At 39.8% G+C, this 27,400-nt stretch overlaps 2 protein-coding genes across 3 annotated transcripts in view; both read right to left on the bottom strand.

Annotated features, from left to right (window-relative positions):
* Ppp1r36 (protein phosphatase 1 regulatory subunit 36) overlaps positions 1-20,288 on the bottom strand; it is a 34,457-nt gene extending 14,169 nt beyond the window's left edge. Inside the window, exons 1-6 of one of the 2 annotated variants that reach the window (XM_047541306.1) lie at positions 19,349-20,288; positions 18,672-18,736; positions 3,192-3,278; positions 2,282-2,379; positions 2,118-2,184; positions 59-157 (exon numbers count right to left, since the gene is read on the bottom strand). In XM_047541306.1, coding sequence (XP_047397262.1) covers positions 59-157; positions 2,118-2,184; positions 2,282-2,379; positions 3,192-3,278; positions 18,672-18,736; positions 19,349-19,672 — 740 coding nt within the window. In that variant the 5' untranslated portion in view covers positions 19,673-20,288. The remainder of the gene's footprint in view (positions 1-58; positions 158-2,117; positions 2,185-2,281; positions 2,380-3,191; positions 3,279-18,671; positions 18,737-19,348) is intronic. The other variant, XM_047541307.1, reaches the window with a different exon arrangement.
* A 4,347-nt stretch (positions 20,289-24,635) lies between these two features.
* On the bottom strand, positions 24,636-27,141 carry Hspa2 (heat shock protein family A (Hsp70) member 2). The gene has a single exon (XM_047541305.1). The coding sequence runs from the start codon at positions 27,006-27,008 to the stop codon at positions 25,101-25,103; it is 1,908 nt and encodes a 635-aa protein (XP_047397261.1). The 5' UTR covers positions 27,009-27,141; the 3' UTR covers positions 24,636-25,100.
* Between the last annotated feature and the right edge of the window lie 259 nt (positions 27,142-27,400).

Genomic DNA, 27,400 nt, shown 5'->3' with positions numbered 1-27,400 from the left:
TAGATAAAAGTTAGTTTTAAACTGACCATGATAAAAAGCACTTACAGAACTTACTTACACCATATAGCTTCGGGGCTTATTTTCCAGTGAGATTTTTTCCAAGTAATGAGATAAATAGTACAATAATGCCATAAGGAAATTGTCAAGATTCTTATTTCTATGAAGAGATTTGGAAAAATAGAAAGAAAGAAATCAATACTAACCTATCTCAAATATGAGGTTTCTCATAAAAAATATGGGCACACAACATAAACAGAAATACACGTTATCATGCCTATCACACAACTAAGTTACCATTTAAGATTCTTTCTACTACACTGCTGAAAATGTAAGAAATTCAATTTTTGTAAAAAAAAAAAAAAAAAAAAAGACTTATTTTTGGGAAGTCAGACACTAAATTCTTTTTTTTTTTTTTGAACTGGGAATTGAACCCAAGGGTGTTTTTCCATTGAGCTATATATTATTTTTTATTTTGAGACAGGGTCTCACTAATTTGCTGTTGCTGGTCTCAAACTTGCAATCCTCCTGCCTTAGCCTCCCAAGTCCCTGGGATTACAGGCTCCACTAAGCCTGGCTTCTAAATTCTTACAGTTGTGCTTATTAATTAATTTTCATTTTTAAAATGTTCTTATTATAAAGTAATATATTTCCATTGTTTAAAAAGTATACAGAAATGTATAAAGGAAAATGTTCTCTCTTCCACCCTACTCCCTGGTGGTGGCCACCATTAAGACTGGAATGAATCCTTTCTAAACCTTCTAAAGCACAGGTGTTCACATATAACATCCTCCCCCACAAACATATATACATGTGTATGAATATACGCTTTCAAGTATTTTTTGCCACTTATGTTTGTAGTATGAACTTCATTAAATCTCATTATTTCTATGATGGTATGTATAGATGTCCCTTATTCTTTTAAACAGCTGAATATTCTCTCTTAAATTACTTAACTAGTCCCCTATTGATAGATACTGATGTCTTTTAAAAATATTATAGACAAAAGTGAAATTGTTAGAACATAGTACACAAGCATGTTAAGTTTTCATGTCTTACTCTCCAAAAAGACTGCACTGATTTACAGTGTTATCTCATTCGTTTTCAATTAGAATTTACTGTTTTCTTTATATTCTTATAAGACTTTTGCTGCCTTCTTTCTAGCCCCAAATGGACATTCTTACTCAGACATGCTTTCTTTTAACTAGATCTTTAGAGCAGGATAAAGATGACCATTACTAATTTTTTTTCAAGATATTAATAATTACTTGTCTAAGACTGGGTTTCCCTGGAAAAAAATCCTGAAGCAAAGATCTGAGAGCGAGCAGTTGATAAGGGAAGTGATCTCAGGAAACATCCTATGGAGGGTGGGGAAATGAAATAGGAAAAGGAAGGAAGCCAGTAAATGGGGTGAACTAGTATAATTCAGTTCTGGAAGAAAGCCAGTAAATTACACCATGAACTAGTACAATTCAGTTCTGCAGGGGCTTTGGGGAGGTTCTGTAGAAAACATCTTGGAGTTGTCCTGCCAATGGAAGCTGGCCCTGACCTGCTTGCCCTGTGCTCAGGCCAAATGTACCCCTGCAGTGGAGCAAGTCCTGAGGGCAGATAGTCTCAGGTGTTTGTCACAAGCAGCCTATACTAGAAATAGGAGGGGCTGTAGGAGAAGTGCCAATAGCATTGGGTACCCAACTCTGATTGACCAGTCACACGTGCAGATGCCGAGGAAAAAACAGCCATACAGTCACAGAAAGGAGACACTATTCTCAGTTTTGTAGCTAAGGGAACTGATGCTTAGAAAGGTCAAGAAACATTCTTCAGTAAATGGGTATATTCTGTGAATGGTACACAAATATAGTGCAGTCTGCATGGAACTCTAGCAACATGCACTCTGTACTCCTTGCCCTGGGACTTTGTTTGGGTTTCCTGTGGGCTCCCGTGACTCTGGCTTCCTCAACCATACTCTTTGGTTTCAGTCTTTGAGATTGAGTGGTGAGATGATGGTTTACATAGAACCTGCCTCCTGCTCTTTCTCTAAAAATCAGATCTTTCAGCCCTTATTAGATGAAATTTGCAAAGTGAAGAGGAAAAAACCACAATGTCTTGCAAGCATTACATACCTCATAAATGTTGTAAAAGAACAGATCTTCTGCATCTCAGTATCTTGTAGTGAAAGCAAAGCAACATCTGAAAGGAGAGGAGATGGATAATTGAAGGAGAGACAAAGTGCTGCCTTAGAGGTTCATACCAGGTAGTGTGTAAGGAGGAGGGAACAGCTACTCACACTTAACATCATCCAATGTAACATTGCCCTGCTGACCTCGTTTCTCTAAGGCTTTCGCTGACTTATCTTCTCTTGAAGAGAGCCTTTTATCTGTCAACCTGTTTTGGAATATAACAACACCTAATAGTGGTTTTTGTTTGTTGGTACCAGGAATTGAACCCAGGGGTACTTAACTACTGAGCCATATCTCCAACCTTTTTTATTTTTGTATTTTGAGACGGGGTCTCACTAAATTGCTAAGGCTGGCCTTCAACTTGTGATCCTCCTGCCTCGGCTCCTGAACTGCTGGGATTACATGTGTGTACCACCATGCCCAGTCCCTAGTGTTTTAAAAGGCTTTAGTTGTATCTACTCTATCTTGCAGTGCATGAAGCATTTACTATAAAGTAATGAGACCCTCAGTGTTAGGCATGGGTTTCATTTAATGAAATATCATTTGGGGATACATTTTATTAAACATTTTATTTTTATGCTAGGTACAGGAGGAATGCATACTACCTGATATAAAATATACACATAGGCTGGGGATATACTCAGTGGTAGAGTAATGCCTAGCATGTGCAAGGCCCTGGGTTCAACCTCTTACATAACACACCCCCCCACACACAATGTAAACACATATCCCATCCAAAAGAAATCATTTAAATCACCTATTTCTGGAGTAGTTACAATTTTCAGATTAAAAAATAACTATAAAAAAGTTGAAAATGTTCTAATAGCCAAGTTATCACATATACATTTATAGAGATAATTTGTAACTCCCACCACAATTCTGAGATAGTGCCTGGTTTTTCCTTGAGGGGTACTGCATTTCAGCATGGGATAATAGGACTTAGAGTTTGTAAAGATTTAAATGATTCCCCCGAGAGGTACCATCGGCAGCACTGGCATGGATAAGAAGTGAAACCACCTTTCTGAAGTGGGGCCATCAATTTCAGCAAAGTGAACAGCTTTGCCTTTCTTTCCTTTTTCCTTGAGGTCTACTGCAGATGTAAAACTGCAATAGAAATGAGATAATTAGGAACTTGATGGTTTCCCAGGGAAAAAACTAATCATACCATGCAATCTTAGGATAGCATACATTATAAGCAGAGGTCAAATCTTTTCGGGCACAGCAGTGTTCAATTTATGTATTTACACAGAATGATTAAAATTTTAGACTTTACATTCAGCCTCTTGGCCTCAGCAGCTTTCACAACACCACCATACACAAACATTTCTATCCAAAAATCTTGTAGTAACTTCACAAGAAGCAGGAACCTCATTAAATTTGGAGAAATTTTAAAAATTTATCCAGTACTTTTTCTGGGCCAGGTGCTTTTAGGAACAATCCTCTTTATTTATTTGTTTGTTTATTTATTATTTATTTATTTTTGGTTCTGGGGATTAAACCCAGTAGCACTTTACCACTGAGATATAGCCTCAGTCCTTTTATTTTTTTATTTTGAGACAGAGACTTGCTAAGTTGCTGAGGCTGGCTTTGAACTTGTGATCCTCTTGCCTCAGACTCACAAGTTGCTGGGATTACAGGCATGTGCCACCATGCCTGGTGGAATAATCTCATTTAATCCTCATAGCAACTCTGTGAGAAGAATATTATTATCATCATTTTTATATCTGAGAAAAATTGAAGCTTAGAAAGAGATTAAGTAACTTGATTGAGATCACATTATAAATAGCAAAGCCAGGATAGGCACTCAGGTTCTCTAGCCACAGAGCCATGTGCTTAGTCACCAGGCAGTCCTGCCCCCAAGAAGTCATCTTGGGAACTGTGAACCTTTTTCAAGACCTTGCCTGTCTCCAGAAAGCTTTCAGAACCCTTTACTTGACTCACGGTTTCTTTCCAGGCAGTATAAGAACTATTAGGCAGTAATGGATCTAACTATCAAGAGACCACAAAAAACAACAAATTTGTACTGAGGCCTCTGAGACTATGTGTCAGCAATTGCTCTGACACTGAACATAAGATGGTGTCTGATTATAGCCAATGCACACTCTCAGGAATATCAGTGAGTACTGACAGGAAAATAGAAATCTTTCAAAGATCAGCAGGATGTGGTTCCTACCATAAGAGTATATTTTCCAGAACTGTGGTGTCTGTTACATACATTGGTTTGGTGACCCAGTGTGGGTAACAAATTGCTTTTCTGCTTGAAACAATGTTACATCGATAACCCAACCAGTAGCTTTATCTCTGCCCAGTTATATGTGCCTCTGTTAAGCTGAAATGTAGATGGAGTAATGGAAGAACTTTCTCCCCAATTTCAGTCATTCTCTAAAGATGGAAATGAACCATATAGATCCTTATTGCCTCCTTATCAAATTCCAGTAAGGAATTCTTTTGGAGAAATACCTCCAAGGAGCTTTGGCCAACCTCCTAATATTCATGTTGTATAATGTCAGCTCCTAAAAGCAAGTACATTATGTCACCTCAAGAGAATGGATTATTTGTATTTTTTTCACTTTCTTTTTTTCTTTTTAAAGAAAAAAAGCTGGCCAGTGGATGATTTCCAAGCTTTTCATTCTTTCTGATGTTCTTCTTATCACTGGTCTCCAAGGATTGGGTTCATGGGGGAGGGTATATGAAAATATTAGGGTGGGGGAAGGGCAAGGAAAAAAATAAATGGAAGAATACCAAATGTTAATGGTGGCTAATCCAATGAGGGGTAGAGGATCAGATGGGGCAGAGATGAGATGGTTGTAAAGAAATCCACCTTCCACATCTGTATGCTTCTATATTATTTGACTTGTTTAACAATAAGAATATATGTTTATTAGCTGTATAACTAAAAAAAAGTTGATAGAGATGTACAGAAAGAAACATTATATGGTTGGTAGCATTTAGAAAACCTTAAACAAAATACTCAAATTCTCCAAACATTCAGATCCATTCTAATGGCTCTTGCTGAATGTCTAATGTCCTTAATATAACCATTCTAATCAAGAATGCAAAATTGCCAGGCACCGTGGCACACGCCTGTAATCCCAGTGGTTTGGGAGGCTGAGGCAGGAGGATCACAAGTTCAAAGCTGGTCTCAGCAAAAGAGAGGCACTAAACAACTCAGTGAGACCCTGTCTCTAAATAAAATTTAAAAAAGGGCTGGGGATGTGGCTCAGTGTTTTGAGTTTTGACCATTTACAAGCTATGTCCATTACCTTCCTACCAGGCAAAAGGATCCTCGGGTCATCCCAACTCTCCCCAGCATTTCTTTTGAGGATCAGAGAAAATAGAGACACCCCATCTAAGTCAATGTCAGATGAAATTGTCTCCCATCCTTCTCTCAGACCTTTCCATGAAATTCAGTTTCTTGCTATACTAGTTTGCTTAAGATGTTTTGAGACAAGAAAATATTTAAAATAAGGAATTTGAAAGGATATGTTTGGGACATCTTGTAATTAGATCTATGTACTAAGTAAAATGCAGTTAGAATTATAAAGTTATAAAATCATAGTGTTCTGAGGTTAGAGCACATCTAAGAGATCAAATGACACTGAAAGGTTTTGATTTGACAGCTGGAGAACCAAGGCTTGGAAAGGCTACCCTGTGTTCCCAGGGTTTGAGATTGGTAGTGGGCCTTAGCCACCAGTCTGGTGTTCACTGTTTAACTCAAGTCCTACTCCCTAACCTCTGGACATGGCTTCTGTCCTTCACACTTGTCTGAGTGGCTTTCTTTGGATTGGAGTCATTTTCTATCTCAACTGTTGGGATGGATTTCGCTGTGGGCACCTGCCATAGCTCTAAAGGCAGCCTGCACTCACATGTATGGGGAATTGCTAAGATGCAACACTAAAAAGTTTTGAAAATTGTCCTTTGAAATGCACCTTTGATTAGTTCCCAAACCACAGTCGGCTAATTCATACTGTCCCCTAGTATCCACAGTCTCCCCTTCACTGTGGCAATCCATTTAGGCTCTGGTCTTTTCACAGACAGAATTTTGTAGATGTGATTTCCTAATATTACAACACAGTCACATCATTCCCCTTTGCCCTGAGGGAAACAAAAAAAATTCATGCTTTCCTTCTAGATCCCAACTATTTAATAAAGACGGCTGGGCCACTCTTGGTGTCCATACAAGGTAGAGCTCTTTTTTTTTTTTTTTTTTTTTTTTTTTTTTGGTGGTGCTGGGGATTGAGCCCATGCTCCTGTGCTTGCAAGGCAAGCACTCTACCAACTGAGCTATATCCCCAGCCCACGGTAGAGCTCTTTAATGGTTACTAGTTGGAGAAGCCATGATGAAAGACAAGAGAAGTTTGGAGCTTCTGGAGATGTAGTGTTCCCTTGGTTGTATGTTCTCTAGGGATTCAATGACCTTAGCAAAGACTCGTGCAGCATTCTTGGTCAACCGAGGTGCAGCCTGTGGATAAAGGTACTCTCTCTTTACAAACATTAAAGCACATGCCTGCTGATGAACGGGCAACAACCTCATTCTCATCTACTCTTCATGGGGCATTGTCATTTTGTAGAGTGAGGAACTGAGAATCAATGAGGTTAAGTAACTGGATAAGTGATAACCACCTAGTAAGTGACAGAGGTAGGATTTGAATCTAGGTGACCCTCTAAAGCACTCTCCACTGTCTCTTCCTGAATGCCTAGTCAGAAATAATGACCAGCCTTTCCCTGCATATTACTGTGTGTCCATTTCTTGCATGGGAGGTTATGGGTATCCTGATGTATTCTGATAGTTACCTCCCTCAGGGTTTAATCTACACAAGTAAAGCAAGATCTGAGTAAGAAGCTGGGTCTTCTCTGAAGGGTAAGATTCCCTGTCATTCACACCCAGGGAAGATGCTAGGAAAGGCAAGATGGAGGAGGTGAAAGAATTATCTTCTCTTGATCCGAACCTGAGAATATTTAGAAGTCCATGAACTCTTCTTGGCTAAATATTGTCCTGCTCTATGCAGAGAAGACTAAACCCACCCTGGAGGAACTTTCAGGATCTTAAGTTGATGGGATAAAACTTGAATTAACCTGCGATCAGGCTGTTACTTTGTAAATCAGATTATCTGCATTCATGATACTTCACCCCCTCCCCCATCTCTCTGGCTGAAATTTCTCAGTCTCCTTCAAAAGCTCCTTTTTCAGGTGTTTCTTAAATGAGGTCCTTTCTCAGAATGAAGATTACTCTTCATTCCGAGTAGTTTCATCTAGTCCACTAACTTAAATTAGTAATATTCTTTAATGTCTCCCGAAACTGTTTACTCCTTTCTTTGTCTACTGCCACCACCTTTATTTTAGCCACATTACATCAACTGAAATTCTGCAATTGCTTAATTGAACTCTTAGCCTCTAGTCCTGTCTATTCCTTCAAACTATTTTCCATGCTTCAGCCAGGCATTTTTCTAAGATGCAGGTATAAGCATGGGTTACTTCCTTGCTTTGATGTCTTTCCTCAAAGTCATCTAAACAAAGATCAAATACCTCAGCATGGTATGCAAGAGTTTTGTGATCTGCCTCTGGTTGAAATATTCTACACCATGTTTTAATGATCCCCTGGTGTTCTACACCCAGCCTACTGAATCACTGCAACCAATTTATGCCCCAGGCCCTTGACCATTAGAGCTTTTGCATATGCTTGTTCCTTCTACCTAGAATGTACTCTCTTCCTCTCCAACTACAGCTCCTGTGCCTTGGCAACTTCTGTTCTTCACAGGTCAGAGTTTGGATATCACCTCCCCAGGAAAGCTTCCCTGTTTCCCTCTCCACTGCCACACACCTGGATCAGGGCTTTGGCCAAGGTGGTTTTCCTTAGCCCTCTCCAAACAAGTAACGTGGTAGCAGAGAGAGCCAAGTATGGTGAACACCTGTAATCCCAGTGGCTTGGGAGGCTGAGGCAGGAGAACTGCAAGTTCAAAGCCAGCCTTAGCAACTCAGTGAGACTCTAAGTAACTCAGCAAGACCCTATCTCTAACTATTTTAAAATGGACTGGGGATTTGACTCAGGAGTTAAGCTTCCTGGGTTCAATCCCTCTGGGTTCAATCCCTCGTACTCTGCCTCAAAAAAAAAAAAAAAAAAAAAAAAAAAAGGTAGTAGTATAAATTCCTGTTGGGCAAGCTGCAATAAAGAAGCAGTTTCAAAGGGACTCGGGTCAACAACACTATTAGCCAAAGATTAGTCTTACAATAGTAGCCTAAAAGGAGGACTGGGGATGTAGCTCAGTGGCAGAGCACTGCCCTGTGTGAGGGCCTACGTTCAATCCCCAGCACAGCAAAAAAAAAAAAAAAAAAAAAAAAATAGCCTAAAAGGGTGTATCTCCTCCTGAGCCATGTGAAGGTATCTATCAAGAACTCTGTGTACACTGATTAAGAGGCATATTGAATTGACTGTAATATATGAACTTTATTTGATTCTGATTGGAATCTCATTGGAATTCTGATTGGAACTTTCAAAAACAGGACATTTGCATATCAACCTATATGATATCATTTATTCAGGAATTATCATTATATTTTTAGGTGTATAAATAGTAACTTAAAGTTATATTTTATAGAATGTGCATATTGATGAATATGGAGAATAAAAATTCCCAAAATAACGAGGCCTGAAAAAAAGAAAAGGGAGTAAAAATGAAGGTCATGCATTGATAGCTTTCATCTCCCAAGACAAATGTTTTCCAGATGCTGGTTTCAGGCAGAGGAGAAATGTTTTATCATCCTCAAAAGAAACAGTCTCTAGGAGGCATTATCTTCTCCAAAGTAAACCCTCCTTAGGCACTGTCGGCAGACCTTGACCTAAAAGGTCCACATTCCTGACTATCCAAGCAAACCGATATATATTCACTAGACCACCCCTCAAAATAACCTATATAAACTCAGGCCCTTTCTTTGTTCAGTAGCTCATTTTCCACCAGGACAGTAGATCCACGGGCACCATTTCATCCCTCTGAATAAAGAACTGAGATGAAATGTGAGGTTTGCATTCTGTCCAATCTTTTTATGAAATATTTATAGCTTAAATGATATAATTCCTGGGATTTGTTTCAAAACAATTGTGGGATGGGGCAGATGGGAATATAGATGATATGCAGTTGGCTTTACTTTGGCACATTCTGTGTTATGGGTATATTAGGGTTCATTATACCATTCTTCCTACCTTTGTATATATTTAAAATCTTCTAACAAAAAGTTCAAAATGTTAGTTTACTTAAATATTATTTTAGCTGGACACGGTGGTACATATCTGTAATCCCAGCAACTTGAGAGGATGAGGCAGGAGGATCACAAGTTCAAGACTAGTCTCAGAAACTTAAGCCCTAGGTAAAAAAAAAAAAAAAAAATAGCGAGACCCTGTCTCAAAATAAAAAATAAAAAGGGCTGGGGATGTAGCTCAGTGATAAAACACCTTGGGGTCCAGTCCCCAGTAGCAAATAATAATGAAAATAAAAATTATTGTAAAGAATACTGTTTCAACCCAGACCCTAAAAGCTAGAAGGGCCTGGAACAACATTTTTCAAGCTCTGAAAGAAAACAGATGCGAACCAAGAATCTTATACCCAGCAAAACTTACCTTCAGATTTGTCGAAGAAATAAAATCTTTCCATGATAAACAAAAGCTAAAAGAAATTACAAAAAGAAAGCCGGCACTACAGAATATTCTCAGCAAAATATTCCATGAAGAAGAGATGAAATACAATGATGTAAATCAGCAAAGGGAGGAACTACCCTAAAGGAATAGCCAAATAAAGGAGAAACCAAGTTGTGTCAAAAAACAAAAATGAGTGTCAAATGACCGGGAATACAAATCATATCTCAATAATAACCCTGAATGTTAATGGCCTGAACTCATCAATCAAAAGACATAGACTGGCAGACTGGATTAAAAAGAAAGATCCAACAATATGCTGCCTGCAAGAGACTCATCTCATAGAAAGAGATACCCATAGACTAAAGGTGAAAGGATGGGAAAAAACATACCATGAACATGGACTTAGCAAAAAAGCCAGAGCATCCATCTTCATGTCAGATAATGTGGACTTCAAGCCAAAGTTAGTCAGAAGGGATAAAGAAGGACATTTCATACTGCTTAAGGGAAGCATAAATAGGCAAGACATAACAATCATAAATATCTATGCCCCAAACAGTGGCTCATCCATGTACATCAAACAAATCCTTCTCAATTCCAGAAATCAAATAGACCACAACACAATAATACTAGGTGATTTTAACACACCTCTCTCACCACTGGACAGATCTTCCAAACAAAAATTGAACAAAGAAACCATAGATCTCAATAAAACAATAATTTAGACTTAACGGACATATACAGAATATATCATCCAACGAAGAGCGAATACACTTTCTTCTCAGCAGCACATGGATCCTTCTCTAAAACAGACCATATTCTATGCCACAAAGCTAATGTTAGAAATACAAGAAGATAGAGATACTACCTTGTATTCTATCAGATCATAATGGATTGAATTAGAAATAAATGACAGAATAAAAAACAGAAACTACTCCAACACCTGAAGATTAAATAATATGCTATTGTATGATGAATGGATAACAGAAGACATCAGAAGGGAAATAAAAAAATTCTTAGAGGTAAACAAGAACAAAGATACATCATATCAAAATCTCTGGGACACTATGAAAGCAGTACTTAGAGGAAAATTTATTTCATGGAGCACATTCAATAAAAGAAGAAAAAATCAACAAATAAATGATTTACCACTACAGCTCAAAGTCCTAGAAAAAGAACAGAGCAACACCAAAAGTAGTAGAAGACAGGAAATAGTTAAAATCAGAGCTGAAATCAATGAAATTGAAACAAAAGAAACAATCGAAAAAATTGACAAAATAAATAGTTGGTTCTTTGAAAAAATAAACAAAATTGATAAACCCTTAGCCACACTAACAAAGAGAAGGAGAGAGAAAACTCAAATTAAAAAATTCAGAATGAACAAAGGAAATATCACGACAGACACAAGTGAAATACAAAACATAATTAGAAACTATTTTGAAAATCTATACTCCAACAAAATAGAAAATCTTGAAGACATCAACAGGTTTTCTAGAGACATATGAATTACCTAAACTGAACCAGGAGGACATATACAATTTAAATAGATCAATTTCAAGTAATGAAATAGAAGAAGTCATTAAAAGCCTACCAATAAAGAAAAGTCCAGGACCAGACGGGTTCTCAGCTGAGTTCTACAAAACCTTTAAAGAAGAGCTCATTCCAATACTCCTCAAAGTATTCCATGAAACAGAAGAGGAGGGAACCCTCCAAAACTCATTCTATGAAGCCAATATCACCCTGATACCTAAACCAGACAAAGACACACCGAGGAAAGAAAATTTCAGACCAATATCCTTAATGAACATTGATGCAAAAATTCTCAACAAAGTCTTAGCAAATCGCATACAAAAATATATTAAAAAGATAGTGCACCACGATCAAGTGGGTTTTATCCCAGGGATGCTAGGTTGGTTCAACATCCAGAAATCAATAAATGTAATCCACCATATCAACGGACTTAAAGTCAAGAATCACATGATTATTTCGATAGATGCAGAAAAAGCATTTGATAAAATGCAGCATCCCTTCATGCTCAAAAACTAGAAAAAATAGGGATAGTGGGAACATTCCTTAACATTGTAAAGGCCATCTATGCTAAGCCCATGGCCAATATCATTCTACATGGTGAAAAACTGAAAGCATTCCCCCTAAAAACTGGAACAAGGCAGGGATGCCCTCTTTCACCACTTCTATTCAACATTGTCCTTGAAACTCTAGCCAGAGCAATTAGACAGACTAAGGAAATTAAAGGGATATGAATAGGAAAAGAAGAACTCAAACTATCCCTATTTGCTGATATGATTATATATTTAGAGGAACTGGGAAATTCCACCAGAAAACTTTTAGAACTCATAAGTGAATTCAGTAAAGTAGTGGGATATAAAATCAATGCTCATAAATCTAATGCATTTTTATTCATAAGTGATGAATCCTCAGAAAGAGAAGTTAGGAAAACTACCCCATTCACAATAGCCTTGAAAAAAATAAATACCTGGGAATCAATCTAACAAAAGAGGTGAAAGACCTCTACAATGAGAACTACAGAACACTAAAGAAAGAAATTAAAGAAAACCTTAGGAGATGGAAAGATCTCCCATGTTCCTGGATAGGCAGAATTAATATTGTCAAAATGGCCATACTACCAAAAGTGCTATACAGATTAAATGCAATTCCAATTAAAATCCTAATGACATACTTCATAGAAATAGAGCAATCATGAAATTCATCTGGAAGAATAAGAAATCCAGAATAGCTAAAGCAATCCTTAGCAGGAACAGTGAAGCAGGGGATATCACAATACCAGAACTTCAACTATACTACAAAGCAATAGTAACAAAAATGGCATGGTCTTGGTACCAAAATAGACACGTAGATCAATGGTACAGAACAGAGGACATGGATACAAACCCAAATAAATACACTTTTCTCATACTAGACAAAGGTGCCAAAAATATGCAATGGAGAAAAGATAGCCTCTTCAACAAATGGTGCTGGGAAAACTGGAAATCCATATGCAGCAGAATGAAACTAACCCCTATCTCTCACCCTGCACAAAACTCAACTCGAAATGGATCAAGGACCTGGGAATCAGACCAGAGACCCTTCATCTTATAGAAGAAAAAGTAGGTCCAAGTCTTCAACATGTCAGCTTAGGATCAGACTTCCTTAACAGGACTCCCATAGCACAAGAAATAAAAGCAAGAATCAATAACTGGGATAGATTCAAACTAAAAAGCTTTCTCTCAGCAAAGGAAACTATCAGCAATGTGGAGAGCGAGCCTACAGAGTGGGAGAAAATGTTTGCCACTCATACTTCAGATAGAGCACTAATCTCCAGAGTATATAAAGAACTCAAAAAACTCTACACCAAGTATACAAATAACCCAATCAACAAATGGGCTAAAAAAATGAACAGACACTTCACAGAAGAAGATCTACAAGCAATCAACAGATATATGAAAAAATGTTCAACATCTCTAGTAATAAGAGAAATGAAAATGAAACTACCCTAAGATTCCATGTCACCTCAATTAGAATGGCGATTATCAAGCAAAAATAGGTGTTGGCGAGGATGTGGGGAAAAAGGTACACTCATATATTGCCGGTGGGGCTGCAAATTAGTGCAGCCACTCTGGAAAGCAGTGTGGAGATTCCTCAGAAAGCTTGGAATGGAACCACCATTTGACCCAGCTATCCCACTCCTTGGCCTATACCCAAAGGACTTAAAATCAGCATACTACAGAGATACAACCACATCAATGTTCATAACTGCTCAGTTTACAACAGCCAGATTGTGGAACCAAACTAGATTGGATAAAGAAACTGTGGTATGTATATACAATAGAATATTACTCAGCCATAAATAATAATAAAATTATGGCATTTGCAGGCAAATGGATGAAATTGGAGAATATCATGCTAAGTGAGATAAGCCAATCTCAAAAAACCAAAAGACGAATGATCTCACTGATAAACGGATGATGACACATAATGGGGGGCGGGAGAGGGGCAAGAATGGAGGAAGGAGGGACTGTATAGAGGGAAAAGAGGGGTGGGAGGGGTGGGGGGGGAAGGGAAAAAATAATAGAATGAGTCAAAAACTATTACCCTATGTAAATGTATGATTATACAAATGGTATGCCTCTACTTCATGTACAAACAGAGAAACAAGATGTATCCCATTTGTTTACAATAAAAATAAATTTAAAAAAAAGAACACTGTAAGAAAAAAACTGGCAAGAAAATCTGATCTGTAAAGAATTTAGATATTGAAATCATCAGTCACAGAATGTAAAACAAATGTAACCAATATGTTTTACACACATACACACACACACACATACACACACACACACACGTTAACTCTTAACATTGATGCACTGGCGGTCTTTTGGGATAGAACTAGCATGGAATCTTTACTTTCTACTTGGTACATTTATGTGCCTGTTTTTCAATACATATGTACAACTTCATAATGAGAAAAATACGAAATGTGGAAATGAAGAATTAAAAATGTATATATATACACATATCCAGAGACACAGAGAGACAGGAGGAGGAAAGGGAGTAGAAAGAGAATGAGGAAGAGAAAGCAGAGGAGGAGGAGGAAGAGGAAGAGGAGGAGGAGAGAGAATCAATCAAAAAACTATATAATAAGATGTCAGCATGTTAACAATTATTCTTGCTGAGTTGGATTGTAAGTTCTCTGTTTTGGCTTATTGGTAGTTTTGATTTTTAAAATAGTATTATTTTTATAAACTTATTTTATAATTTTTAAAAGTAGGTATTTCCTAGGGCTCTGGAATCATTTCACTTCCTACTCTAATTCTGCACTTGCCTTTCCCCTGAGAGTCAAATTCCTGCTCACTGAATTCCTGACTTGAGTGTGGTTTTCCCATAGGCAGACACCTCAAATTCTGCATGTCTAAAAAAGTAAGCTTGTTATCTTTCACCTCCTCTACATGCTTACTGGCTCACCTACTGTCCTAATCTGTCAGAATTCCTCTGGGTCCTAGCCCCCTCCCTAGAAGATTATCCACCTAATTGGACTCGTGTTCCTCAGTGCTCCTATGGGAGGGGCTTTCCAGAGCAGACATGCAGCCACGTTCTGGGTCTGCCACCTCTGCAGCTTCTACTCTGACCACTGCCACTCAGATATGTTCAAACTTTAATAGGAAATCAGTACCTGTATTTCCATTGAACCCAAATATGAACTCTGGCCTAAAATATACAAAAGTCCATTTTCCTCCACCTAGTAGCAGGACATTCAAGATAACCCAAGGTTTGCCACACTGAGTTGCTTAACCTCAAAACAGCTTCACCACAAAAGGGCTGTCCCTAACCCTCATGATGTTCCTTTCTCCATCTTCTCTGTCCCCCAATGTGTACACCACATAATCTCTACTTGGGGTATTTAATTTTTTTAAAAAAATTGAGTTATAATTTACAAGCAGTAAAACAAATAAATTCTAAGTATACAGCTGGATAAAGTTTTCAATATGTATATACCCACATAACTACCACCCACAACATAAAAACCATTTCCAGCACCTGGGACGGTTACCTTGTACTGTCCCCTGCTATCTGCCAGTTGATAATCCCCCTAAAAGTAATAGCTATTTTTTTACATGGCAATTCCTTTTTGTTTTAAAAAGTCTTACATAAATATAACCATTCAGTTAACCATTTACTTTTTTGTTTTGGTTGGGGGGGGGAGTTGGTAGGGGTTTTTTTATTTTGTTTTGTTTTTGGTACCCAGGGGGCATTTAACTACTGAACTGCATCCCCAGCCCTTTTTAAATTTTGAGACAGGGTCTAGCTAAGATGCTAAGGCTGATCTGGAGCTTGCAATCCTCCTGCCTCAGCTTCCCAAGTCACTGGGATTACAGGCGTGTACCACTATGCCCAGCAGTATTTATACTTTTGTATCTGGCCTTTTTTGAACAACATTATGCCATGCGACCTCCATTTTATTTTTTAATATATTTAATCAACACACAGTAACTGGGGTACCGTGTAATGTTTCAATACATGTATACAATGTAATCAGGGTAACATTTATTACTTCTTTGAGTTGGGAACAATTATTAACCTCTCTACTAGCTATTTTTAAATAGACAATTAATTACAATGAATATTTTAAGTCATACCATCTCTAAAACTAGGGGAAATCAAATCAAGTCATATTTTTAAAAACTACATTTTCATAACTCTTTATTTTTTTAATGTGGTCTGAGGATCGAACTCAGTGCCTCACACATGCTAGGCAAGCACTCCACCACTGAGCCACAACCCCAGCCCCAAGTCACATTTTAATAACAATTTGGTAACAAAAGAAACTTTCGCTTATGACTATGAATATTTTATAAATATGAAAAACTATGAAACTGATTATCTGTAAATTTATTAGTAGGCTCAAATACGAAATAGTGCTACTTGGATAAGCACTGAAAATTAGTTTGAAAAATACTGCCAACTGGGGCTGGGAGTGTGGCTCAGTGGTAGAGTGACTGCCTAGCACTTGTGAGGCACTGGGTTCAATTCAGCACCACATAGAAATAAATAAAAGTATTGTGTCCATCTATAACTTAAAATTTTTTTTAAAAAAATACTGCCAATTAACTTCAATTATACATAAGTTCAGTAAGTAAAAGAAGTTCAGTAAGTATGACCCAATTTTCATTACAGAAGAGGTCTAAGATGGCCTTTATTTATATTTATTTTGTGATACTGAAGATCAAACCCAGGACTTTGCATGTGCTAGGCAAGTACTCTACCACTGACCTACATCCCCAGATCTTTTTCAAATTTTATTTTGAGACAGGGTCTTGCTAAATTGCCCAGGCTGGCCTCAAATTTGGGATTTTTCTGCCTCAGTCTCCTGAGTCACCATGATTCTAGGCATGAGCCACCACACTCCTACCTGAGATAGTTCTTAAATATATATGAAGAGGGCTGGGGTTATAGTTCAGTGTGGAGTACCTGCCTAGCATGTGTAAGGTCCAGGGTTTGATTCCTAGCCCATGTTGTGAAGGATAGATATGTTTATTTCTATGTATCTATATGAAGATATAGACATATATAGGCACTTTTTATACCCACATTCTATTTTGATTCCTATGACTAGTCTTTCATTTAATCCCACACCTGTCTGTCTGTCTGCCTCACAGTCACCAAGTGTGATACTTTAGGAGCTACTGAACAAAAACTAAAATTACTGCTGTGGAAATGAAAGGTTCCTAAAAATTATTAGAATAAATAAATTCTACGAGACTTGATTTTGATGCTAATAAAATGTGAAGCCTTTGAATTATTTGTTTGACCTTACTTGTCATTATATTTATAATGTAACTATATACCTAGCCAAGTTCTTCCTGGCCTCCAGCCCCATTTGTCCAACAGCTGAAGAGTCATATGCAAGTGAACATGTCATGGTAACCTCAAACACACATTTGTGTCTTTTAGTCTGTATAAGGGTGAAGGGCAATCCCAGTCACTCACTCACCCAAGTCAGACACCTGGGAGTCAATAAAAACACCTACTTGTCCCTCTCCCTTTATACCTCGTCACTTACACCCTATCAATTTTATCCAAACATCCTGTTGATTCCACCTTACATATTTCTTTGTCCTTCATCCTTCTGTTTGTACCAGCATGGAGTTAATTCTGTTTCTTACTATAACTCTCTAATTCTGCAATCACTGGCCTTTTACTTGGTCCCCTACTTCTAGTATTCCTTCACTTGAATCCAGCTGGTTAACTGAACATCTCAATAAGTATTTGTTGAGCACCTATTCTGTGAAGTTCTGTAGACGAATCCTGGGACATGAAGATGAATAAGGCATTTTCTGGCACTGAGGGGCTTACAGACTAGTAGAGGGAGTCAGCGTGTACAGTGGAAAGGGCTTTGATATCAGACTAATTTTGTTTCAAACTATCAGTTGTGCCACTTAATGGCTATATGACTGCTTAATCTCACTGACACCTATTTCTTCACCAATAAAATGAGAATATTAATGCTTACTTCACATACCTGTTATAAGAATCAGAAAAATATGCAAATGTCTAGCACACACTAGGTACACAACAGATAGTGGTTAGTATTCCCAGGTTAGTTATTTAATTTTAGAGTCAGTATTTTATTTTATTTATCTTTTCCTTTGGTACCAGGAATTGGATTCAGGGGCACATACCCACTAAGCCACCTCCCCAGCCCTTTTTTGAATCTTATTTAGAGACAGGGTCTCACTGAGTTGCTTAGTGCCTCCCTAAATTGCTGAGGCTGGCTTTGAACTCGTGATCCTCCTGTTTCCTGAGCAGCTGGGATTACAGGTGTGCACCACCACTCCCAGATAGCATCCCCAGCTAGAGTCAGCATTTTAGATTAGTTTTTTGAATCTAATATTTCCTTATTAAATCTGCCATCATTGCAGGAGTGTAATATGATCCCACTCATGTAAAACTATTTCTATACCTCATAAAGGCAATTTTACACAGTAGTTAAGAATATGGGCTTTTGAGTCAAACATACACACATTTAAATCTTCTTAGTCATCTATGGGGTATGTGATTGGTTCAATCACTTAATTTTCCTCAAATCACTTAGCCCTTTGAAACCTCAGTTTATCTCTAAGAGCAGCTGTTTCAAAGGTCTGTACACTGATTAGCACAAAGGCAGGTACATGGGAAGCAGCTGGTAAGGGTTGACAGAAAGTGATGTCTCAAAGGCTGTTCAGGAAAATGATAATCTCCAGATAGTGGAACTTCACTGGATATTTATTCCTTATACTTTTCTGTATTGCTGATTTTTTTGATCCCACACATGTAAAATTTTTATAAAATGCTAATAAAGTTTTATTAAAATTTACCTTCTGAATTCAAGAGTTCTGGTTTCATCTTTCCAGTACCACATTCCTAACTGTAATCCTGATTGCTGCAAAATGAAATGATTGAAGCAAAAATAAAGTTCAATTTCCAATTCACATGTTACATAAACCTTTAATAATTCACACTAGTCACTTTTTAACTTTAGTCAATAAAGATGTAGAATCTTAAGAGTGTTTTTTAACTTGAAGGTGAGATTTTATCCTTTTTGATTGCTCTTAGGTTTCAGTAGGAAGAAAGGGAAGGAGGAAGGAAGGGAGGAAAGTAGGAAGAGGAAATAAGGGAGGGAGCAGGTAAGGAAAGGGAGGAAGAAAAAAAATCTAAACTGCACATAACTCAAGATTCATCAGGCAAAAATATTTCAGACAAAATAAAGTGGTGTCCAGCGTAGCCACAACCTTTGAGCCGAGTTAGACGTAAAACAGCAGCCTGCTCTAAGCCTACGCCCGCCATTCAGAGGCAACTGCCAAAAACACGGTTTCCACCTTTCAGGTAGTGGTAGAGGGCAACCCACCAGCCCTTCCTCTCCCGGGGTCCCACGAGAGCGGGGCTGCTTTGCAACCACCCAATCCGAGGTGGCAGGTGGGCTTTCACGAACATGCGCCAGCTAACCGCCTGCGTGGGGAGCGGGAATTCTCTTCCCACCGACTGCTCAATATACCTCTCTAGTTTTGTTTTTGTGGGTAAATATGCCGGTATGTTTTTGAGAACCGCCGGTCCCGGACGAAGGCGGCGACCCGCCTGTGGAGGAGGGCGCAGGGCGCAGCAAAGAACGAGGGCGTGCGGGTGCCGGCGCGTTGTCATCCCGGGCTCCTGCCGAGCCTGCGACCGCCGCCCGCGGCGCCGGGAGCCGGTCCGGGAGAGCAGGGCCGCCTTCACCAGGGCCCGCAGGGGCGATGACACAGGCGGAAGGTACTTCCTGCCGGGCGGAGGCCTGCTTGTCCCACCGCTTCCTCTTTGAATTCGACTCGGGCAGCCGGTACATGGCCCCACCTGGCCGCCCCAGAGCGTCGCCCCGGCTACCGCCCGCCGGCGCCGGCACACCGGACCCGGCCGAGCGCGGGGCGGGGCGGGGCCGGGAGCTGCTTCCGCCGCAAGTTGCGCGGGCGGCGGCCGGACTCGCTTTTCCGGGGTCCCTAAAGCCCCACCCGGTGCCCGGTTAGCACCTTGCAACCTTCGCTGGATCGGTTTACTGTCTCATCCAACAGTGAAGCCGCGCAAGACAGCCCTTCGGGGCATTCCCGCGGTGATGGTACACTTCTGTGCGGTTTCAGTGGAACACTAGATTCCGTCCGGGGGAAGAACCGTTTGTTCCCAACTTTAAGGGTTTGCACTACATTAAGTTGAAACCCAGGCTGGACCTATGTTGAATTTGAGGTGTTAGGGGGAAGGAAGCAGTGTGGTTAGTGAACGAGAACCACGAAATGAGGAACGTTTCTGCTTCACTAGTTGTGGTACCTAGGGTAATACAACTCCGATCCTGCTTCTGAAAATACTCAAATCAGAGGTTATGAAGATTTTTATGAGGTAGTGTGTGTAAAGCGCCAACCTTAATAAGTACTCAAAATCAGTGTTGCTCAAAACAAAAAACATGCTTGGTAATTCAGTTGCTATTTTTATATTAACATTTTTCACTTTTCAAATTCCGCATCTTGTAATTTTTTTGCAATTGAGTTGATATGCAGATTGATATTTTTTCTTTCCAACAGAGGTAAGCAATGCTAGATGGTGCAACATGATTAGGAATGCCTAATAGATTGCTTTTGTATCCCCACGGCTTAAATGGATAAGAGCTACTCAGTAGTTAGGGATTATATGCTCCCATAAACTTTAAAATTGTGGCAAGAGATACTCTGCTGGTCCCCTACCCCCACCCTCCCGCCTCTCTACTTGGTGACAATTACTGGTTATATCAGTATAAATTTTTAGTATAAAGTATAAAATAGTAACCATCTAGATCCATTCTGATAGTTGTTCAGGTAGGCTCAGATGTATGGAAATCGATCTATCTATACATTGGCAGTGCTGTTTGATCTGAGGACAGGCTTGCTTATTACCAGATGACTCACTTGAAAAGGAGAAAAAAATTCCAGATGCCAAGAGTCTTTTTTTTCACCAAATAGTGTACATAACTTGGAGTGGAGACAACAGGAAGAAATAAGAAAAACTCCCCAGAAAGTCTGAGAAAGACCAAGGAACCTGAATGGAATTCAGTCATTTCACAATCATACTCAGGAAGAGCATGGTCAGAAAAGCTCTTCAATTGCTCCCCCAAATGTGTGAAGTTTTAACAGAAAAACCAAAGATTTTATATACCAGACCATAGTCTCATCTCAGGTAGTGTGGTGTACAAAACTAAGGTAAAAAAATAAGTTATTGAGAACTCAATATCTAGCTAGGTTAGTTATTTCACATGTTCTAGAAGGGCAATGTTTAAAGACTTCAATAACTGATGGACCATCTTAGAATTCTCTATCATTTTACCCTAAGAAAATAATTATTTTCATTACTTATTCTAAAAAGTTACCCAACTCATTTCCTAGAATATACTTTTTAACAATTAGGTTTTCATTTTTAAAAATAGCATTAGAAATTCACAACCTAAACTGGAAATATATTTTTTATTTAAAGAAAAACAATGTGATTAAAGTAGGGATATAAAGGTAACATGAATAATAATTCCAAGTGCCCTATAAGACTTTTCTTTTTGCCTAATTAAGGGAAAAAGTTACACTACTCAAAGTCATATAACTAAGAGCACAAAGTCATATAACTTAGCACAACTAAGCTGTTGGTCTCAAACTTTAGGCCCAAGATGTTAACTGAATAGTGTATGCTTATACTATGAAAAAGTCATAAGGACAGACTTACATAGTTATAATTCTACCTTAAAATTTTTCCATAATAGAAAATGGCAATGCCAAATTCTGAATAACACCACTTTGGGTTGCTTATTTCCTTACCCTGCAATTCACAAACAATCTGATCTACACTGAAAGTGGTGAAGGAAAGGGCCTCTGACTTCTTGATTTGTTCTAAGGGAAATATATTGCAACATTAAGTATCACACTGTTCAATTTCAAAAATTCAAAAACCCTAAAATATTTCGATTCCGAGACATATCAAAAACAAAAACTGGTCTGGGGTTGTGGTTCAGTGGTAGAGTGCTTGCCTAGCATATGTGAGGCCATGTGTTCAATTCTCAGAACCACATAAAGATATTGTGTCCATCTACAACTAAAAATATTTTAAAAATTAAAAACTGCACTCTTTCTGAAAATCAATTTTTCTCCAAGGAATGAAACTGTCTAATTTCTAATTCTATAATTAATTCAAAACCATTTACTCATGTCTATACACTAAACACAGAGAAAAAACTGAGTAGCCTATTTCTTAATGTAAACATATAAATTGTATTATGGCATGTGGATATGATTTTTTAAAAAACTAGTGTTCAAAGAAAGGGGAATAAGCCTCTCAACATGATTTTTATAAACTATATTCAATTTAAAGTAGAAATGTCTTATGGGTCCATTTAGCTTCATAAAAAGACCTCTGATTTCATCCAGAGTCAGGTTGTATTCCTGTTTAAGATTATACATAATACCAATAATTATCATTAAATCTCTGACATACTGAATAGGTGTTAGGTAATATATTAAATATCCTTTTTATGCATGTAAGTTTAAAGATGTCAACAGCATTAATATCTCCAAATGTACAAGTTTTAATGCCTTTCCACTGACTAAATACATTATTTTTGAATTTCACTCATCCCAAATACTGTAAACTATCTTTTGTGTCTTATTATAATAGAGGTCTAGATCTATCACCTTAAAACAGGGACAACTGTTAATCATACATTCAGATAAGAATGTAAGTGCCTAGAGAAATGTACCTTTCCAGTCCCTTAGCATTCCATATATAGTACATTTGCTTTTGTCATGATCAGTAGTCCCTTCTGTAATTCACTACTGTTGAGTTCAAGTGATGTTAATTATTCCTTAAACTGTAATTTAGCCCTGTCCTGACATCAAGTACTTTTTCCACTGTTATTTGACTATGGCTGGCCTAACATCTGCTAAGGAGTTCCCAGGAGTTCTTGGGTTACGAGTTTCAACTAACTCCTGGAAACACCAAACGGTCACTTTGGTGCCTTTATCTTAGTAATATTTGAATTCAGGTAAATCTGAGAAGGCAGAATTAAATTTAAAAACACTCAAGGCAGGGACTGGGGATATAGCTCAGTTGGTAGAGTGCTTGCCTCACAAGCACAAGGCCCTGGGTTCAACCCTGCACCACAAAAAAACAAAAACAAAAACACAACATTCAAGGCAACTAAGAATTGTATAAATTACTTTTCAAAATAACAGAAAATGAGGCATCTAATATATTGAGGTTAGGACAATAACAAGTTGCAGGAGGCCAAGCCATATGATCAAGGACTACCAAAAGTCAGTCTGAGACTTCAGTATCTTCTACAGTGAGGTCTGAAATAGTCATACTAATACCAAATTTCACTTAAAGACATTACTTTTTGAGGTTAGAGCCAAAAACTTACCACCACTGTAATATTAGCACTAATAAACCTGAGTTATTGTCAACTTTTTGAAGTGTAATCACCTTTAAATTTCTGAACAAGTATTCTGAAGCAATTTCACAATTGCCTATCTTCTTCTCCCTCCCCTGACCCAAGGGAGACTTTAAAAATTATCTATTTAATTATCTATTTAAAAATTATCTAGGGTCAACTATTGTGTGAGAAGGGTGGTTACCAAAGCCCTACATTATTACTCATACTATTATTCCAAAAATTAATCTCTCTTCATGGCCCAAAAGGGTCTGCTAGTAGATTGAAAATAAAGTTTTTATAATTCACCATTATCTTATAAACAACATGAGGCAAATCTTTTCACTTGGAAAGAGATAAAAGGACATTTATACAGTGAAAACATTAGGTTAAAAATATGAATTTTTTTCTGATAAGCTTTACTGAATTTCTCCCAAATTCCCTTTAAAGGAAATGAGAACAAAGCAGAAGTGTTAATCCATTAAAAAAAAAAAAAAAAAAAAAACCTCCTTCTCCCAAGAAGTGGATTTCCAAAGGGACTAAAATATTCCTATCTGTAACAATCTCAAATCAGATAGAAAGGTAAATGGTATGCTTTTACTCCATGTAACAAACAACATGTATCCCATTTGTTTACAATAAAAATAAATTTTTTAAAAAAGGTAAATGGTTGTGTTGTACATTAATATACACTACTATGTTGTACTTTGCCTTTTAAAAAAGAAATATATTATAATGATTTGAGGCAAGTACTGCAAAAACACTAAGCTTCAACTGGCAGAGGGGTCTATATATCATCTTCCCCTATCTCCCAACTAACTATAACTGCTGGAACATGTTCTTACAGAATTTTCCACAAGCTCAGAAGTTGAGCTTGTTAACTAGAAAATTAAAGTTATAACAAATTTGACTTGATCTGTACTCAATGTTAAGTCAACTTTAAAACTTTAAAGCAGGCAACCTGTAAAGTGACTTACAGGCATCTACCTGTATGTCACAAAACACAACTTTTTTTAATCCTACCTTTGGCTTTTATGAGAAGACAACTTCTGCCCCCACTAGATAAAAATCATTTTTATACTTAACCCCAAAATAGAGCTTGTATTTTCCTGAAGTATGCAGGTGGATTTTCAGTAGGACACTTAAGCCAGATCTTAAGAGCCCGGGTATACCAGAAGACCCCAGTCAGGTTAAAGAGGGAGAAGAAAAGTTTACCCAGATTCTTCTCCCCTTGTTGGTAAAATTCAAGGCTGGAACTTCATCTGAGAATTAGAGAAGATTGGATTAGATAAATTTCACATCACACTTATATTTTAAGACCAACATGAATAAAACATGGGAAGGAGGGAAAATTGAAAAACTCCAAGACAATTTTGAGATCAATTTCAGCTTTACTTGAAATTTGCATTTATTTGCAAAACATACCTGTCCTTAAGATTACTGCAATGCTTATTTTAGCCTTAAAGTAGTACATAAAAATAAACAATTTTAAGCATGTATATATTTTGTTACTAAATTTTCTTAAGACAGGTGTGCAAACGCCAGGTTTCCCATCTCAAACCAATCTCCATGCACAAACTAAGTTAACCAAAAAATGCTCAAATCAGCAATGACACAAAATGCATTAAAAAGAAACTCAAATGTTTTTTTTTCCCTCAAAATTAAACTTTAGAACTAACCTTTTATAGTTAAACTAAGTTGTACCTTTCCTTTCATCTGCATACACCAGGCTAAAGCCTTCCAACAATAGATTTCATATTGGCACAAGGACATTTCAAAGAAACCAAAACAAAAGGGAAAAAAGAGAAAGGAAAAGAGATTTACGCTGGTTTAAGTGAAAGCCTTAGTCCACTTCCTCAATGGTAGGTCCCCCGGAGGCTCCAGAAGCGCCGCCGCCAGGACCGCCTTGGTAAAGTTTGCTGATGATGGGGTTGCACACTCTTTCGAGCTCTTTCTGCTTGTGTTCATACTCGTCTTTTTCTGCCATCTGGTTTCGGTCGAGCCAGTTGATCACCTCCTGACACTTGTCGAGGATCTTGTTTTTGTCCTGCTCGCTAATCTTGCCCCTCAATTTCTCGTCTTCCACGGTCTGCTTGATGTTGTAGGTATAGGACTCCACCGCATTTTTGGCCGCGACCCGGTCGCGATTAGCTTCATCTTCCGACTTGTACCGCTCCGCCTCTTGAACCATCCGGTCAATGTCATCCTTGCTCAGACGACCCTTGTCGTTGGTGATGGTGATTTTGTTTTCCTTACCGGTGCTCTTGTCAGCAGCCGTGACGTTGAGGATTCCGTTGGCATCGATGTCGAAGGTGACCTCGATCTGGGGGACCCCACGGGGCGCCGGGGGAATCCCAGTCAGGTCGAACTTGCCTAGCAGGTTGTTGTCCTTGGTCATGGCCCGTTCGCCTTCATACACTTGCACCAGCACGCTGCTCTGGTTGTCTGAGTAGGTGGTGAAGGTCTGCGTCTGCTTCGTGGGGATCGTGGTGTTCCTCTTGATGAGAGGGGTCATGACGCCGCCAGCCGTCTCGATGCCCAGCGACAACGGAGTCACGTCTAGGAGTAGCAGGTCCTGCACGTTCTCCGACTTGTCCCCGATGAGGATGGCGGCTTGCACTGCGGCGCCGTAGGCCACCGCCTCGTCGGGGTTGATGCTCTTATTCAGCTCCTTGCCATTGAAGAAATCTTGCAGCAGCTTCTGGATCTTGGGGATGCGGGTAGAGCCACCAACCAGCACGATCTCCTGGATCTGGCCCTTGTCCAGTTTGGCGTCGCGCAGCGCCTTCTCCACCGGCTCCAGGGTCCCGCGGAAGAGGTCTGCGTTGAGCTCCTCGAAGCGGGCGCGGGTGATGGACGTGTAGAAATCCACGCCCTCGTACAGCGAGTCGATCTCGATGCTCGCCTGCGTGGACGAGCTCAGCGTGCGCTTGGCGCGCTCGCAGGCGGTGCGCAGGCGCCGCACCGCACGCTTGTTGGGCCCGATGTCCTTCTTGTGCTTGCGCTTGAACTCTTCTGCCAGGTGGCTGACCATACGGTTGTCGAAGTCCTCGCCGCCCAGGTGGGTGTCACCGGCCGTGGACTTCACCTCGAAGATGCCATCCTCGATGGTCAAGATGGACACATCGAAGGTGCCGCCGCCCAGGTCGAAGATGAGCACGTTCTTCTCGCCGCCGGCACAGCCTTTCTTATCCAGGCCGTAGGCGATGGCAGCCGCCGTGGGCTCGTTGATGATGCGCAGCACGTTGAGGCCGGTGATAGTGCCGGCGTCCTTGGTGGCCTGGCGCTGCGAGTCGTTGAAGTAGGCCGGGACCGTGATGACCGCGCTCTGCACCTTGCCCCCCAGGTAGGCTTCGGCGATCTCCTTCATCTTAGTGAGGACCATGGAGGAGATCTCCTCGGGGAAGAAGGTCTTCATCTCCCCCTTGTACTCCACCTGCACTTTGGGCTTCCCTCCCTCGCTCACCACCCGGAACGGCCAGTGTTTCATGTCCGACTGCACCGTGGCGTCCTCGAACTTCCGACCGATCAGCCTCTTGGCGTCGAAGATGGTGTTAGTGGGGTTCATGGCCACTTGGTTCTTGGCGGCGTCGCCGATGAGGCGCTCGGTGTCCGTGAAGGCCACGTAGCTGGGGGTGGTGCGGTTGCCCTGGTCATTGGCGATGATTTCCACCTTGCCGTGTTGGAAGACCCCCACGCAGGAGTAGGTGGTGCCCAGGTCGATGCCGATAGCCGGGCCGCGGGCAGACATCCTGACTGAAAGATTAGCGAGCGATTTAAGGCGAGGAAAAACCAGCGAGAGGCAGTCCGCGGTGTCAACTAACGGTCACCTCTCACCAGTCTCCGCGAGCGCAACCAGACTCCCCGCTCCCCGCCCCCGCTGGGTTCCCGGCTCTTATAGCCGCCTCCTGGAAACTCCCAGAGCCAATCCGCTCCCGGGACCGCCCGCACAAACTCTTCCAGCCCAGCCACAGGCTTGCCTGGGTCGGAGTGACCGACCTGTGGCCCAACAGATGTCTACTTGGGCGAGGGGCGGGACCCGGCTCCGCGCGAGGAGACCTAGGGGCGGCCGTTATGCAAATGAGGCTCCTCCCGGCTGCAAGGGGGCGTTAGGCTCGTGCCCCGGCCCGCGCTCCCCGCGCC

The sequence above is a fragment of the Sciurus carolinensis genome, chromosome 2, assembly GCF_902686445.1.
Source record: "Sciurus carolinensis chromosome 2, mSciCar1.2, whole genome shotgun sequence".
NCBI classification, from domain to species: Eukaryota; Metazoa; Chordata; class Mammalia; order Rodentia; family Sciuridae; genus Sciurus; species Sciurus carolinensis.
This window is presented reverse-complemented; position numbering and strand designations above follow the sequence as displayed.